Source organism: Podarcis tiliguerta (genome assembly GCF_965153285.1).
Source record: "Podarcis tiliguerta genome assembly, chromosome: 12".
NCBI classification, from domain to species: domain Eukaryota; kingdom Metazoa; phylum Chordata; class Lepidosauria; order Squamata; family Lacertidae; genus Podarcis; species Podarcis tiliguerta.
In genome coordinates this window covers 54770213-54786947 of record NC_139545.1, presented here as the reverse complement: position 1 = coordinate 54786947, position 16735 = coordinate 54770213, and the positions used below count along the sequence as shown (strand labels likewise).

The 16735-nt window shown below is 42.6% G+C and overlaps 1 protein-coding gene across 10 annotated transcripts in view; it reads left to right on the top strand.

The window, feature by feature from the left end:
• The window catches only part of SNAP47 (synaptosome associated protein 47), a 33713-nt gene that overhangs the window by 2745 nt on the left and 14233 nt on the right, over nt 1-16735 (top strand). For 4 of the 10 annotated variants that reach the window (XM_083406660.1, XM_083406659.1, XM_083406658.1 and 1 more), the window contains exons 2-3: nt 8742-9258; nt 13511-13995. In XM_083406660.1, the coding sequence (XP_083262786.1) occupies nt 8762-9258; nt 13511-13995 (982 nt within the window). In that variant the 5' untranslated portion in view covers nt 8742-8761. Of the gene's footprint in view, nt 1-865; nt 968-2797; nt 2895-8084; nt 8117-8711; nt 9259-13510; nt 13996-16735 lie in introns of those variants that run through there. The other 6 variants (XM_083406656.1, XM_083406654.1, XM_083406655.1 and 3 more) reach the window with 4 other exon arrangements.

Below are 16735 nucleotides of genomic sequence, written 5' to 3'. Positions count from 1 at the left end.
GTGGCTTAGCGGTATTTTCATGTGATCTTTTTATGCTGTCACTCACCCTAGGATTGGTAATAATGAAGGTTGGTTAGAAATGTGCCCCTACCCCTTACCAATCCCCTGCTACTTCCCCTCACATTAACTCCCGTGAGCTTCCCCTTTCTACCCCATGCAACCACTCAGCTTACTTTTCTCGACCTTTTGGGTTTTCCCTCATGCAAATCCAGGTTTGTGATTCGGCACCACAAATCATCCAATGGGGGCTGTATGATGACAGTCTTACATTTTTATGCATATAAGAAGAAATGAATGTGTGGATTGTGATGATTAAATGTTTACTTCCCAGGAGGGGAATTTTTATTTCCCTGTTTTCTTCCCCATTTCTTGAGGGTGAAGCATTACTGCTTTATAGCAGCTTTCACCAACTGGATAACCTCCAGATGTTTCCCACAACTCCCATAAGCCCCAGCCAGAACAGCTGATGGAAGTTATAGTCTAAAACATCTGGAGGGCACCAGGTTGGTGAAGGCTGCTTAACAGTAAATAACAGAGTATGGATAACACTGTACCTGGTAAACATTGTCTAGTGTTTTGAATCTGATAATAACATTATTATTTCTTAGGAAAAAAAGTGAATCACATTTATTATTGTGTGTTTGTTACAAACTTCTAAAGTAGGTCAGCACTGCTAATGTGCTGAAGCAGAAATAAAATTGAACCCTGAGAAACCCTGCATTGAAGGGCATCATTGTATTTTAATATTCTCCTGGAAGCTGCCCAGAGTGGCTGGGGAAACCCAGCCAGATGGGCGGGGTATAAATAATAAATTATTATTATTATTATTATTATTATTATTATTATTATTATTATTGGCACTCCCCAAGTATCACCCTTTGGAAACAACCATCCATGTAGGACTGGAACCACTGCAAAGCGGTGCCACTGACCCCTACTTGGACAGTCACTCCAGAAGAATACCATGGTCAATGATATAAAAACCCCACTAAGGGTCAATGAGAATTAACACGGACACATTTCCCCTGTCTCTCCTCCAACATAGGTCATCATTCAGGGCAAGTAATGCAGTTTCTATGCCAAAACGGCCTAACCCCTGATTGAAATGAATCTAGATTATCTGTTTCCTCCAAGAGTGCCTGGATCTCTTCTGTGACCTGACAAATAAATAATACCCCAAGGATATGTGAGCTCTAAAGTGGCAGGGGCTTTTCAGTAATTGTTCCAGTGTTAGATCTATTGGAAAGATATGGCAGCCTGACTACTATGGAACTGAATGACTTTGAACTATCCATTCAGGCTGACATGACGAACAGTTCTCTGTCATCTCAAATTTATTGCAACATGATTTTTGTAGACACACAAAATGATGACACACAATATGATGCAGGTGTAGAATCACATGTTGCAACAAACTTCTAAACCTTCAGTTGGGTTCCGGCCTCTTGTTTTTCCACAGCAGGCCTAGCAGGGCTGCTCCTCTGGCATTCTTTCATTCTAAACTGAAAGGTACTGATTCTTAGAAAACCAGGAGTTGGGTGGGTAAGAATTAAGACCAAGCTATACGCAGGTGGTGCTGTGGGTTAAACCACAGAGCCTAGGACTTGCCAATCAGAAGGTCGGCGGTTCGAATCCCCGCGACGGGGTGAGCTCCCGTTGCTTGGTCCCTTCTCCTGCCAACCTAGCAGTTCGAAAGCACGTCAAAGTACAAGTAGATAAATAGGTACTGCTCCAGCGGGAAGGTAAACGACGTTTCCGTGCACTGCTCTGGTTCGCCAGAAGCGGCTTAGTCATGCTGGCCACATGACCCGGAAACTGTACGCCAGCTCCCTCGACCAATAAAGTGAGATGAGCGCCGCAACCCCAGAGTCGGTCACGACTGGACCTAATGGTCAGGGGTCCCTTTACCTTTATACATTATACAGGCAATCCACGATTTGCGCAGGGGTTGCAATCTGGGTCATCATCCGTGGTAGCGGAGCGCATATAACCACGCCCCCTTTTACTGCCACTTCCTGGTTTGTGGCGATGCTTATGCGCTTTGAACATGCGCAAAATGGTCCTTGCCTATAAGTCGATGCATATAATAGTAGACTTACAGCCTACGTAGCTGTCACTGCTTCCCAGTTCCCATTGGAAGCAGCATTCCTGGAACTAAATGGGTTACTGGGTTGCTGTTACGTTTCTTTGTGTATAAGGCAGGCTTTAGTTTGGTAAAACAAACTTGTAACTCATTAATGCTGAGACACGGATGATAAGAGAATCTATGGCTACTTCCTTTGTGAGTACCTCTTGCAGTTAGTTGGGTGAAAACATGAAAAATAGAGCTTCATGTCCGGCATTCTTTAAAAACCCTATTTCGCTCAGAGTTTCCATGGAACCTCCAGACAATCTCTGTTAGCAGTGTCTCAGTTTGAATGCAATATGTACAATTTTTGTTTCTTTTGGTGTAACTTTCCTGTTTAAGCCATCTGCTTAGGGTAGTCCCAGTGTCCTCCTCTGAGACATAGAGTAATGGTATTTAGGGTTTCTCATCTGGCATGGCTCACCTGACACCTTTAAGATCATTTTGCACGAGTGATCAGCTGTAGTGTGGTCTGCATATGATACCTGGGATAGTAATAGTATACTAGGTTCTGCAATATGAAAACATGACTAGTCAAATGGTAACTGGCTCACAGATGAACAGTGACTCATGAGAGCCAAGAGTATATAATATCCAGTATTCTCCAGAGACTCTTAATTTCCTTGTGTTATTGGAAGGCTAGCAAGTATCTGCTTCTAAGAGATTGGACAATTTTTGTTTGACTCTGAAATTAAAAGAAAACTCAGTGACATGAAATTTTCAGAGATGACAGCCTTAAAGTGGTTGTCTGAATCAGCATCCAGAGAAGGTAACATTGGGAACAACATAGTTACATATGTATGGAAACATATATTGCAAAGTAATTTTTGTGTGTGCTTGTAAACCATACCAGCATGAAACACTGTTTATAGAAGGCAAAATGGCTATGATTGTTGGGCTTTAGACACATGTATATTGTTTTTTGAGCAGTTTCTCTCTAATGACAACTGTAAACCGGATATGAATTGACTATTGAAAAAGACTACATTTGCTGGAACTTCTGTTGGCAATTATGTGTGATGGACCATTCATTCATTTTTGTGTTCATTCTGGGAAAGAATAATACATATGTGAACTAGTCTCCTGTGTCTGTTTAGATGTCTCCAGGACTGACATTATTTGAACAGGTTCTCTGTGTAAGAATTATATAGTCTTGTTTATTGGAGACTAGATTACTCTTCCAGAATTTTGTGCTATGTTTTATGTAATAATTACAGGCAGTCATTATACCTTTTAATTTACTTAAGTATTATTTTCTGCTTGGGGTTGTCAGGATTGTTTTGTGACTAGGGCATCAGGGTTTTGTTAATTGATTATGTTAAGGTGCTTCCAGCTAAAATAGTTCATTAAACCCCCTGAAAACCTTGCTTCTAGAATTGGCATGATGGTCAAATAATAGGCGATCAGATATCATTGAACATGCCATGAAGCTGATGATGCTTGAAGAAATAGCTTGCTGTCTATTCAGCAAAATACTGTAGTGACTTTTGCATTGTTTTGAATAGTTTATGTTCTATTTACCGTATTTTTCGTCCCATAGGACACTCCGTCTCATAGGACGCACCTGCTTTTTGGGGGGGAAATAAAGGAAAAAACGTTTTCCTTTATTTCCCCCCCAAAACCAGGTCAGGGAACAGTGGGATGGCGGTGCTGCGCCTCCCCGCTGTCCCCCGAGCTTGTGGGGCTGGCCGATGTCTGCCCGGCGCGAGGGGCGCTCTGCTTCAGGACGCCCCACGCTCCGGGCTGCAGGCTGCGGACACCTGTGCAAAGCACGGGGCGTCCTCCAGAGGGTGCTCCGTGCTGCAGGCTACCGCCCGCAAGCCTTGCGCTCCCGGGGGAACTCCCCCTGGGCGCGCAAGGCTTGCGGACACCTGCGTGAAGCACGGGGCATCCTCCGGAGGGCGCCCCGTGCTCTGCGCTGCAGGCTGCCACCCGCAAGCCTTGCGCTCCCGGGGGGAGTTCCCCCCGGTGCGCAAGGCTTGCGGACACCTACGTGAAGCACGGGGCGTCCTCCGGAGGGCGCCCCGTGCTCCGCGCTGCAGGCTGCCGCCTGCAAGCCTTGCGCGCCCAGGGGAACTCCCCCCGGGTGCGCAAGGCTTGCGGATAGCTTCCTGGAGCCTGGAGAGCGAGAGGTGTCGGTGCGCACCGACGCCTCTCCCTCTCCAGGCTTCAGCGAAAGCCTGCATTCGCCCCATAGGACACACACACATTTCCCCTTCGTTTTTGGAGGGGAAAAAGTGTGTCCTATAGGGCGAAAAATACGGTACTTCTTTTTAAATTAAAGCATCTTAAAATAGGCTTTCCTCTGCTCTCCCATACCTCCTCCAAGGAATGTCTCTTCTGAAATGTTTCCTGTTCTGAGATGTGCATACATCATCAAAATGCCTTTCCTTCTTCTGAACAACTTTGATTCATTTGCAAAGACCAACAACCCTGTAGGTCACAAAGTACTTAAAGGCTACAAAGGGTGGACCTGCCTCTAATGGAGGTTAACAATGGTAATAGCCTTTCTTATCAAATGATAGCAACAACACTTAAGATATTTTTATATTACATATAATATAAAAATGCCCTTGACCATACTGCCCCACCCGTTAGTCCCAGCCGAAAATATTAATTGATATACAAAATAGAAAAAGAGACTATTTTACACTCAGTTGTGTGCAAGTCCACAGTTTGTTTTGTTTTGTGATACACCAAGGGGATATAGTTTAACATTGTAAGCCATAGTTGGATCAGTGGCATCGAACTGCAATAAAAGAATGCAACAGGAAGATTTTCTTTTTCATATTGGCAACTCAGATAATAGCTTGCACTGTGCAAACTTGTGTAGATTAAATTAATGGGCACCATATGAAACATAAATGTCATTTTAGATCTTCATTGAGTACAGCATGTAAATTGCAGTGACATGTAACCTTTCATAGTGATCAATCAAAAGCTTATAATAGACTATTATTCATGACATAATTATTCAGTGTCTGGCAACAAGCAAGGCCTTGAAATTGTTTATTAGGCTAGGCAGTGGCTAACAAATTGCAAATATAATAACATAATTGCCTGAAGAGCCCCAGTTATTAGCCTTGACTTAATGTGAATCTTCACGTGGGAGAAAGAATACAGTGGACTTTCCATAATGGACAGACACTTTTTACCCCTATGTCTCATAATACTAGAACTTGGAATCATCTACTGAAATTAGCAGGCAATTCAGGACAGATGAAAGAAAATACTTTTTCATGTAACACGGCACATAATCAATTTATAGAACTTGCTTCCATAAGAGGAGATGGCCACTGGCTTAGATTTAGATGGCGATTCAACAAATTTGCAAAGAAGAGTTTGGTCAGTGCCTGTTAGCCACGCTGGCTAAAGGGACCCTTCACATGTGGAGGCATGTTACTGTTGAACACAAAATATGGGGCGGGGGGAGAGGGTTGTTGCCTTCATGGCATGTTTTGTAGGTTTTAGCCTCCCAAAGGCATTTAGCTAGCCAGTGTTGGCAACAGAAAGCTAAGCTACACAGGCTTGATCTGACCTATTTCATTTCAATTAAAATATTTTTCAACTACCCTTGTATGTTACTTAAGTTATAAAGCAACTGCTGCCAGCTTTTCTAGACCTAAGGCCCACCATTTAGCATTCATTTGCGACATGAGATTCGCTTTTAATTTATCTCCAGTCTTATTACTCCATTCTACTTAAGGTCAGGATAGTTCTACATCTGATGAAGCAGACTAGTCTGCGAAAGCCTATCCCATAATTAAACTATTAGTCTTTATGGTGCCACAACACTTGTATTTATGCAACACACTAACTCAGCTAACCCTCTAAAACTTGTGTACATCATACTAGCCTACATTCTGCTTAATAATGAGTGTTGGCACCAGAACAAGGCAAGTAAAAGCAAGAGAAGCGAACACATAATAAAATATTGTTTTGATTTATTAGATTTGTATATTGCTTCATACTAAAAGTCACAAAGTGATTTACAGTACAGTGCATATAATACAATAAAACATTAAACAATTCACAATATCAGTATTACTCAAAACACACCCTAAAGCCAGGATTACAACACTATTATTAAAGCTGCCTGTATGCCTAGGAGGATAAAAACATTCTTATCTAGTGCTGAAATGGTAGTAGTCAGTGCCAGACATGCTTTACTGGAGAATAAATATTGTGGAAATATATTTTGTCTTTCTAAAAAGAGTGTGCCACATGGCATCCTTCTGTTTCCTTGATCCTATAGGATCTCATTCTTTTCTCTGCCAATTTTTGTCTTTCTAGTTTTTTGGGTTTTTTTACCAGTTCTCTCTTGATTTTCTCAGGAGATGGCATCCTGCAACTAATGTTAGGTTTTGATCTCTTTGTGGGTTATAATATAACCCACCAAGGCAAGGTCATATAATGGTCTGCAATCCTCCTGTATCTTTGGTCTCTAGGTCTTCCTTATATTGTCTAATGCCTATTGATATGGCTGTTTGGACTAAATCATCTATTTACAGGCAACCCCCCATTTACGTAGGTGTTGTTAATATTTTTATTATTTATTGAATTTATGTACCGCCCTATACCCACAGGTTATGTTCTAAGGCACCGTGTGTTTAAGTGAAATCACATATATTTGAAACACAATTGAAAAAGCCTGCAAGCACCCAATTCTGTCCCTTTTTGTGATATTCTTGGGTCACTTCTGGGTTCAGCGCAAATCACTTGTGTGCAGTTGCACGCATATTGAATGCTAGTAAATGGGGGGGGGGGGTTGCCTGTACTTGGAAAGACTTTACATCACGTCCTCTTCACGCACTGCAGATGTGGTAGAATTATTTATGTTTTTAGAGAAAGTTTTGGTGTGTGTGTTCGTATTAGGCTTCATTACAGTTTGTGGTCAGAATTATTTGTGCATCCGTGTGGGGTTGTTCGTGACTATAAGCATCAGAAAGAAATCACTTACTTACTTACTTACTTACTTACTTACTTACTTACTTATTTTTAATGTTAATAGACACCATAAGTGTAGTGATGAGCAAGGCCTCTTTGGTTCAGTTGAGAACTGGGCTCAGCAAACTGAGTTACTATCCTCAAAAATAAGATTACTAGATTGGTTAATTCTTGGGCTAAATTGAGCCCCATTGTATTCCAAATGGCATCAGTTGATGTGCAAAGGAGTCTGAATCTCTTTCCCCACTGCTTCACTCTGCGAGCCATTAGCTCAGTCGGTAGAGCATGAGACTCTTAATCTCAGGGCCATGGGCTTGAGCCCCATGTTGGGCAAAAGATTCCTGCTTTGCAGGGAGTTGGACTAGTTGACTCCGGTGGACCCTTTCAACTCTACAATTCTATGATTATGTGAAATCCCTCTCTGCATCTCCAGGATTCAGAACCTCCAGCTCCCCTATGAGCACCCCAAATTCCAGATGCTGCAGTTGCTGATGCTTCAGCAGGATGGAGGTTTCAGATTACATCTTACTCTCTCTAAGCACCTCTCTCCTTTCTTCCCTGGCCCCTGGAGTCACTGATACAACAGCATCCTTGTTATCTGTGATATAGCCCTAGCAGGGTTTTTTAGGTGCAAGAGAGGGGGAATAAAAGACCTTGGGTTAGTGTCTGGGAGCACATAGTTATTTTCTCGTTTAGATTTCATTCTATGACTCAGATAGCAGAGCGGAGTGTTGCAGTTCCTATTACTGGTGTGCTTTATCAGCATATCAAATTTATATTAAGAATTGGGGCTGTCCAAATTTTGGCAACCAAGTACAGCAGTGAACACACTTTGCTTTGCTTTGCTTTTCACATGCTAAGTAGATAAATGCAGAACTGACACCCTTTATCAGATACCGTCACTGAGTAATAGAATGGATGTCTGTGCATGTAATCAACTCAGGTGTGACATAATTACTACAGTTATTACTTGGGAAGAAAACCAGTAGCCTTTGTCTATATGGATGCCTCCCTAATTGCTTCCTACTACTCAGCATGGAAAAGGTAAATGTCACTTGGTAGCTGTGCCAAGATATTTATAGGTTCTATTATAATCACAACTCTCGTCTCTCAAAAATACCATCTTTCCCTTTTTTATCAATAGAGCATTTTACAAAAGGTCTCAGGCTTACTCCTTGGCATCACTTGTTAAAAAGTTCTTTGGTAGTAGTTCTGGGAAATTAATGTCCCACTGGGGCTTTCAAGAGCTACTGCCAATCATCATTGGGCTATGTAGACCAATAGTTTTACTTCGAATAAGGCAGCTTCTCATATAAATAACACCATGCTTACATACCAAAATATTAACCTATTACAGTTCATAATTGAGAAATGCTAGTTTCTGAGTTCATCTGAGAGACTGCATATTGCAATTGATCCTTGTTCGGATTTGGTATTAATGGGTTCAGATTTGGGATTAGTGGGTTGAAATTTCAATCCAGTCTTGGATTGTATGTTTCAGTCCAAACCCACCCAAAAAATTAGGGAAGCGGGGAAATAATTTCACAGCAATTTTTTTTACAGTAAAACATGATGGAATGGTCAAAATGTCATTTTGTTGTGAATCGTGAATTGCATCATTTGTTTGCTCCTTGTTTAGAAATTGATTGTTCCATTTGCCTTGAGGAAGAAGACACAAGCAAAAAGGTGATGAATGAGGTCATTCGTATCCACACGTGGCCCTGCTCCTATTACATCAACTCTGAGAAACGATGGATTTCTGGCAAACTCTGCCTGACGCCCATTTCGGTCAGATTTACAGCTGACAAATCTGGAGAGGTCCTGGCTGACTTCCATCTCTCTGGCATCAGTGAGATCAAGAAGGAATCTTCCAACTTCATCTTCAGTTCCCTCACTGTTTTGGAAAAGAGCACCAAGCACTGGTTCAGTTCCCTTCAGCCCAACCGAAATGTTGTTTTCAATATCCTTGAGCACTTTTGGAGGGAACAGCTGCTCTCCTCGGAGGGGGCTGCAGCCGGGGCCATTTGCCCCCAAACATCCAAGGGGCAAGAGTTGACCGGCTTACTGGCAGGATCTCAGAAGCGGCTAGAAGACACTGCAAAGGTGCTTGAGCACCAGGGGGAACAGTTTGATAACATCATGAAAGGGCTGGACAAGATTGAATCAGAGATGGATGTAGCAGACAGGTATGATAACACACAACTGACATCGGAATGATTCTTTTACTTGCACACTCAGGTCCTTTGCCTTCCTTTTGTGAGGAAGCAAACCAGAAAGTCTTCAATTAGCCATAGTTCTCTGTTTGTCCAAAACAGGAAACAGTGGTTAACAGCTTCAGAAGAAGTCAGAATAGTAAACCGTGGATTGAATGTGACTGAATATCCTGGCTTGTTCCAAAGCTGATAACCACAATTTCTTTATTTTAACCAAGTAGGAAACCATGGTTTATTAGAGACTTCCTTATTAAATCATGGCTCATGTGAATGGGTTTTGTGCACATGCAAAGTTTAATTTGTATCTCTGCTTGTTAGGTCAAGATATGGTAGTCTGTACTATCCCTTTGTGTGATTCAGCAGGCCCACAGTTAAACTTTTTAAAAAATGGTTTGGTTGGTTGCAAAGTTTTGGAAAACATAGCTGAATATGTACATAACCAGACGAGGGAGCCAACGTATCAGCTTGGCCCATGATGAAAGAACTATTTTCGGCTCACTTTTTTAGAGCTTATACAAATACTTTGAATTTTTTTGCTTTTGTTTCTCTTTGTGTCCCCCCCCCCTCCCCATTAGTTGATGTCTGTATCATATTACAAACTATTTTTAAAATACCTCTTGGTTTCAAAAGCAATTTGCCACATGGTGTAGGTAAGCTATTATTGGAGAAACAAGCCTACAGCTCCATTGTGCTTGTGGAACTAGGCATTCTGTTTTTAATTTAAAGGAATAAAATCTTAGCAGTGGAGAAAGAAGTTACTTGCCCAAGTCCATATCAGGAGTCGGTGGCTGGGTTGGCAGTTGAACCAAAGGACTGGCCAGATCCAAAATGCTTTCCCTGGATGATGTTAGCTCCCAGAGGAAGGATAGGTATCCGTAACAGGCCAGAGTCTCACCTGGATGATGTTGTGCAAAAGTGCCAACCGGAAAAATAGTTTGTGTGTTACCTCAGTGCAGTGGAAGCTGAGTAACCTTTCAGGAGTAATTCCACAATCATACCACAAGGGGCCATTCTGAGTCTGTTGCCAGACTGGGAGGACGCAAGGAAAGGGTTTCTGAGTCCGAGAAACTAATACTTGCAGACATATCTATAACAAAAGCAGAATTCTGTTGATGCATTTCTTTGGTAGTAGTTTGAGAACTATTTTGTTAGACACAGAAGATCTACCCACTGAATTGACTTCCTACCTTTCTGGATTTTTTAAAAAAGTTCTCCCCCTGGTGAGATATTTAATTGGCTTTTGAAATCGGAAACAACTGGCATTTTCCGTCAAGTGGAAGTTGAATATGTTTTACAGTGATTGCACCTTTATTTCCTTGTGTTCTTGAGCAATCTCCAAACTCCAAATTAATTAATTTAATTTTGATTTGAGGTTAACTGTGGTTCTACCGGTTTAATTTGGATTATTCAAGATTAAAGAAATTCTCCGTTTCAACCTTCTTGGCTAGCTTCCTTCTTCAGAATTGCTGCCTGACTCACCAGTTTCCAAACAGGAACATTTGCTAGAATATGATGTAACTTGGGCTTTTGACAAATAATTCTTAGCTGTGGTTCACCATGTGTAAAATGAGAATAACAAGAACATTCAAGGGTTGTTGTGAATAGACCCTCCCATCCCCAGTTGGCTGAGTACCTGTGATGTCATGGAGCATTCATAAACATTCCAACTTCTCACAGTAAAGGTATTCCCAAGAGGCATTTGTCATAAAAGTTAGCTTGGGAGAAAACTTGTCCCGAGGCCTAAGGACAACAGTTGCTGTTTGGCAGGGAGAGAGGTAGGGAAACAAAGCTGAAAAACTGGATAGGAAGAAGGCCCAGAACAAGGAGAGTTGAGGGAAAGACGAAAGGAAGGGTGAGAGATTAGATGTGGGAAAAGGGAAAACCTCACAAAGAATCCTGGGAAACCATACAGAACTCAGATACGAATGTTAAAGCAACTCAGAAAATTAGGTGTTGTTGCTGCTTGGTGTTGCTCGCCTCTCCCAAGTCAGAGGAGGATATCTTCACTTGCTCACAGAGCTGTTCGACTTTACCAGTCATCCTTGAAAGCTTCAAAACCTCCCAAGAAATATTATAATACAATGGTACCTTGCTTCTCAAACTTAATCCATTTTGGGAGTCTGTTGGACCCCTACACTGTTCAAAAACCAAGGCACGGCTTCCAATTAGCTGCAGGAGCTTCCTGCACTCAGTTGGAAGCCGCAGAAGCTGTGTCAGACATTCAGCTTCTGAAAAACATTCTCAAACCGGAACACTTCTGGGTTTGCGGCGTTCAGGAACTGATTTGTTCGGGAGCCAAGCTGTTCAAGTACCAAGGTACCACTGTAAGATTAAATATATAAAAACTTAATCTGGCTAATGACTATAGACTAAAAGCTAACTAAAAACAAACTGCAGTTTTCAGAGCTCGAAAGGAGATGCAGCCTTCTCATGGCCCTATTGCATTCCCCCCACCCCCACTATACAAAACAGGCAGGCAAAAATGTTTGGTGCTCTTTGATTTAGGCAGGGCATTAGAGGGGGAAGAACTGAATTTCACATACTGATCTTTGATTTCAGGCCTGCAATATACATAATGATTAACAACCTCATAGGGGAAATGGCGTACTAGACTGGTCTTGAATATTCCAGTAATGTCGGAACAAATGCTTACCAAAATAAATGGTAAGGATAGATTCCAAAACCAAGGCAGTATTTTGTATGACTAGGTTTACAGTGCCAAACCAAGAGAGATTCTCTTGAGTTGTGCAACTAGGAATGCATAGTTACAGATGCAGCCTCTTAATGTTTGCAGCCCTAAGCACAACCTGTTTCCAGATTGATTTTCAATTCCAGAGCTTTTTCCAAGCAACTGTTTGCAGTCTCAGTGGTAGATGTAGACTTAGTAGCCTGCAAGCCCAGGTGTATACACAAGTATTTCTCTCTCTTCACTACGTGCTTGAATTTGCTGTGCCTGCTCTTTGTGATGGAAGTGTGTTTTAAGGACAGGTTCTTGGAAGAATAAGGTTTTGTTTTAAGAACCAACGCTGGACTTCATAGAGATTTGGCTCCTAGTTCATCAGTAAAGCTTGTTGGATTGGGGGGGGGGGGGCTTGAGCAAGTTGCTCTCTCAGCTTACTTTATCTTACAGATCCTCCACCAAAGGATGCGATGGTGGATGGCAGCTTAAATGTCTTTAAAAATGGAATGGAAATGCTAATGGAAGGAGGGGTTCTCAGCAAGGACTCTCCTCCCTGGAAGGGAGGGGAGTGGTTGTGGGCGGGAGCCTGAGCACCGCCCCTAGCAGGGGGCAGCCGCCCCCTGCTTTCCCTGTTACCTGGCTGGCGCCCCGCCCACTGACCGGCACCCAATCGGGAGCCGGCGGGGGGCGTGCCCAGGTAACTTCAAGTTACCGCGCCAGCCCTCTCCCCGGCCTCATTTTCTCTTCGTCCGCCGAGAGTCACCCACCCTCCACTCCCTTCAGCTTAGGGTCTTGACCTTGCTATGGACCTTAGGTTGGTCGCCCTGGTTAGGCGGGGGGTCTGGTAGGAGTTTTTCCACATGGCATTAGGCCATTTGGTTTTTTCGCCTGCCTCGTAGCAATCGTCACAACTTTCGTGGTATTGGTGGGTAGGTTAGGCATTGGATTATGGTGTTGTGGTGTGTTGGAAGGCTAGGTGTGGCCATCGCCTACGCCTTCAATTTTGGGTATTCCGTTAAAGGAATCCGGCGGTCGTGTATTCTGTCCGATGCCTGCTTGGCGGGAGGCCATGGCACGACCCCCGGTGGCATCAGGGGAGAGCCTATAGTTGAATTAGCATCAACAGGCTCCGCCTACTGGTGATTCAACCCCTGCGGTGGATATCCAATGCCTAAGCCAATACCTTTTCACTGCTGTAACCAATAAAGTTGCGGCCTTTTCATGCCCATAAACCATATATCACGTGTCCTCGTGTATTCATTCCTCCTCCGCGGGGGTCGGGTCCTCGAACCACAACTATTAGCTCTATGATAGAAGTGCTGTGGACAAAAAAAAGCGGGTGGCCATCACCTTCATGCCCTGCATGTGGGGTATTCTAGGAGAATCTTGCAGGTTGTCGTTGGACCTAGAGTAGCTAGACCTTAGTCAGATCCAGCTAGGCAGTTTCTGGGTTTTTTGCTGAAACCACACTTTTTCAAGGAAAAGTGTGTGAGATGCCAATATAACTTTCTGTTTCTGATCATGGCGTATGTTTCTTCCTGTTAGGTTATTGTCAGAACTGGAATCTCCCGCTTGGTGGCCATTTGGTAGCAAACTGTTGAAGGGGCCATTAAACGTAAAGCCCAAGGAAATCCCTGCCGTTTCTGATTCTGGAAACAAGGATGGAGTAATATTGCGAATCCCAGTTATTATCACTGAAAGGACAGATTCCAACGTCAAGCCAGGCAAACTCGCCCTCCTGGCTTCTGGCCTGGAGATCAGCGATTCCAACTCTCAGCTCCTTCACTGGTTTGACAAGAAGGATGTAGACGATGTCAAAGTTCACACACCATATGAAATAAGCGTCCGCCAGAGGTTCATTGGGAAACCAGACATCAGCTATCGGCTGCTGTCAGCAAAGATGCCGGAAGCCATCCCCATCTTAGAGATGCAGTTCAGCAAGAAAATACAGTTCATGGAAGATGCTTTGGCATTTGCTGGGACAAGGAAGACTCATCAGGAAGATGTTGGCGCTTCCATTTGGCAAGCAGGTAAAGGGCAGAGAGAAGATGATCACTAATCCTGCATATTAATCAACAGAACTAACCATCTGTTAAATAAATTTAGTGCATTTATTGAGAACACGTATTAGCAATAATAATACATGGCATTTTAAGAGTATTCAGAGCACCTCAAATACATCATCTCAGTAATTCTTACAACAATGCATTAAGGCAGGTTTGCATTAATATCAGCAATTGCTGATGAGTTTGTGGCTGCAGTAGAATTTGGACTAGGAATTTGCTGATTGTTAGTTCTCAAATGTTTTGTCCTCCTTAGCCCATTCAAATAATATTCTTCTGGTAGTTCTGCAGTACAGTTTTAGATGCAAGAGAGTACCACTGGGACATTACTGAAATAATCTTGGAGGAATCTCACTGAATGAATGTCCTCCTTTCATAATTTGCTTAAACTGGAGATTGCTCAGCCTTACAGATATCCTTACATATAGACCCATTTTAACTGCTACCTCCAAACATGGGTGATGTAAGCCCATTCCACAGCACACACAAGACCGGATGGAATCTACATCTCCAGCCTTCTATTACCATAATGCAACACATCTTTCTGTGAAATTCCTGTGTGTTCTTTTTGTCATTTCCATCATTTCCTGTCTTAATTATTCTATGGAAATTCCAAATTTTGGAACTGTGAGTAGGCTGTTTTGAACAATTAAGCACAAAATTTGGGTTATATTACAGAAGACCCTGTGCATCTTAGTCTTTGATTGTGTGTTTCTTCCTTAAGCAGTTGGGAGGAATCTGGTTTTGCAAACACTTTGTTTTAAGAGAATTTTCCAGCACTCAGAAACATACAATGCAATCACAAGCCAATCTGTTAAGAAGCTGTGCTCTGTTGTGCCCCATGCTAAAATTAGATTTCAGCAGGGATTAAAACGTTCTCTTGTTGACCAGTCGCTGAGGTCCAGTGCTTGGAAAAGCTTATTAATTTTAAAGGAAATAACTCCCAGGCACCTGGCGGTAAAATGTCAGCGTTAACAACTCAGAGGAAAAACAACCTGCTGGTTTTTTAAGCACTGAGCTACATCCTGGCAAATTGGTGTTTAGTTCCTGATGTGACAACTGCTGTTACATAAAGAACTTCTTTTGTGGTCCGGATCTTAACTCTCTCCTCTTTGCTACTTCTATATTTCAGTCAGTTTTATTTTTTACACACCAACCAAAAAGTGTTTTTACTGTTAAGTAGGAAATATCAATAACAGAAAGCAAGAGGTGGTGGAAATTTTGACTTTTTGCAATTCCCCCAAAAGCTGCTCCAGTCATTTTGCTTGTTCTTTCATTCTCTATATTATTTTGCCATTGACGTTGCACTGCCACTAGATGGTAGTCTACCACCACATCTTACCCGCCAGTGTTTTCTCTTCCCCATCTCTTTTTACATAAACAAAAAATTAATTTTCCTAAAGTGGTAGAGCAGGGAGGAAGCAAGTAGATCTGTCTGTCTTATTCACAGATCAAGGCAATTCAGAGACTTCTTGTAGAGTCCCTGTATGAAGTGACGCATGGGCATACTATTGCTGCCTTGTAACTAGCTGTTGTCTGTTGAATGGTGCGCTGAGATCAAACTGTGAATAGCATGAATTGTGTGCACTTGCCTCTTAGCTGAACATAATCTCTGAAAGAGCACTTCGTTTTACCAAGGTAACTTGTTCACCTGTCAGAATCAAGAGACCCACAATTTTAGGTGCAAATTGCTATCATTCAGTCTTCTCTGGCATTTTAAACCAGTAATCTTAAACCTCTGGAAACTGAGGTCCTTCTTTTTGCCCTAACCTGCAACACAGGTTGTCGTTATTACTATTATTAATAGTAAGAGCCATGTATATCCTTCGACTGTCTAATATAAAAAAGTCATGGATGGTTCTGCTTCAAGTCCAGTCTTTCTCGGGCCAATGGCACAATCTTAGAATCATAGAATCATAGAATCATAGAGTTGGAAGAGACCACAAGGGTCATCGAGTCCAACCCCCTGCCAAGCAGGAAACACCATCAGAGCACTCCTGACATATGGTTGTCAAGCCTCTGCTTAAAGACCTCCAAAGAAGGAGACTCCACCACACTCCTTGGCAGCAAATTCCACTGTCGAACAGCTCTTACTGTCAGGAAGTTCTTCCTAATGTTTAGGTGGAATCTTCTTTCTTGTAGTTTGTATCCATTGCTCCGTGTCCGCTTCTCTGGAGCAGCAGAAAACAACCTTTCTCCCTCCTCTATGTGACATCCTTTTATATATTTGAACATGGCTATCATATCACCCCTTAACCTCCTCTTCTCCAGGCTAAACATGCCCAGCTCCCTTAGCCGTTCCTCATAAGGCATTGTTTCCAGGCCTTTGACCATTTTGGTTGCCCTCCTCTGTACACGTTCTAGTTTGTCAGTGTCCTTCTTGAACTGTGGTGCCCAGAACTGGACACAGTACTCCAGGTGAGGTCTGACCAGAGCAGAATACAGTGGCACTATAACTTCCCTCGATCTAGATGCTATACTCCTATTGATGCAGCCCAGAATTGCATTGGCTTTTTTAGCTGCCGCGTCACACTGTTGGCTCATGTTAAGTTTGTGGTCAACCAAGACTCCTAGATCCTTTTCACATGTACTGCTCTCAAGCCAGGTGTCACCCATCTTGTATTTGTGCCTCTCATTTTTTTTGCCCAAGTGCAATACTTTACATTTCTCCCTGTTAAAATTCATCTTGTTTGTTTTGGCCCAGTTC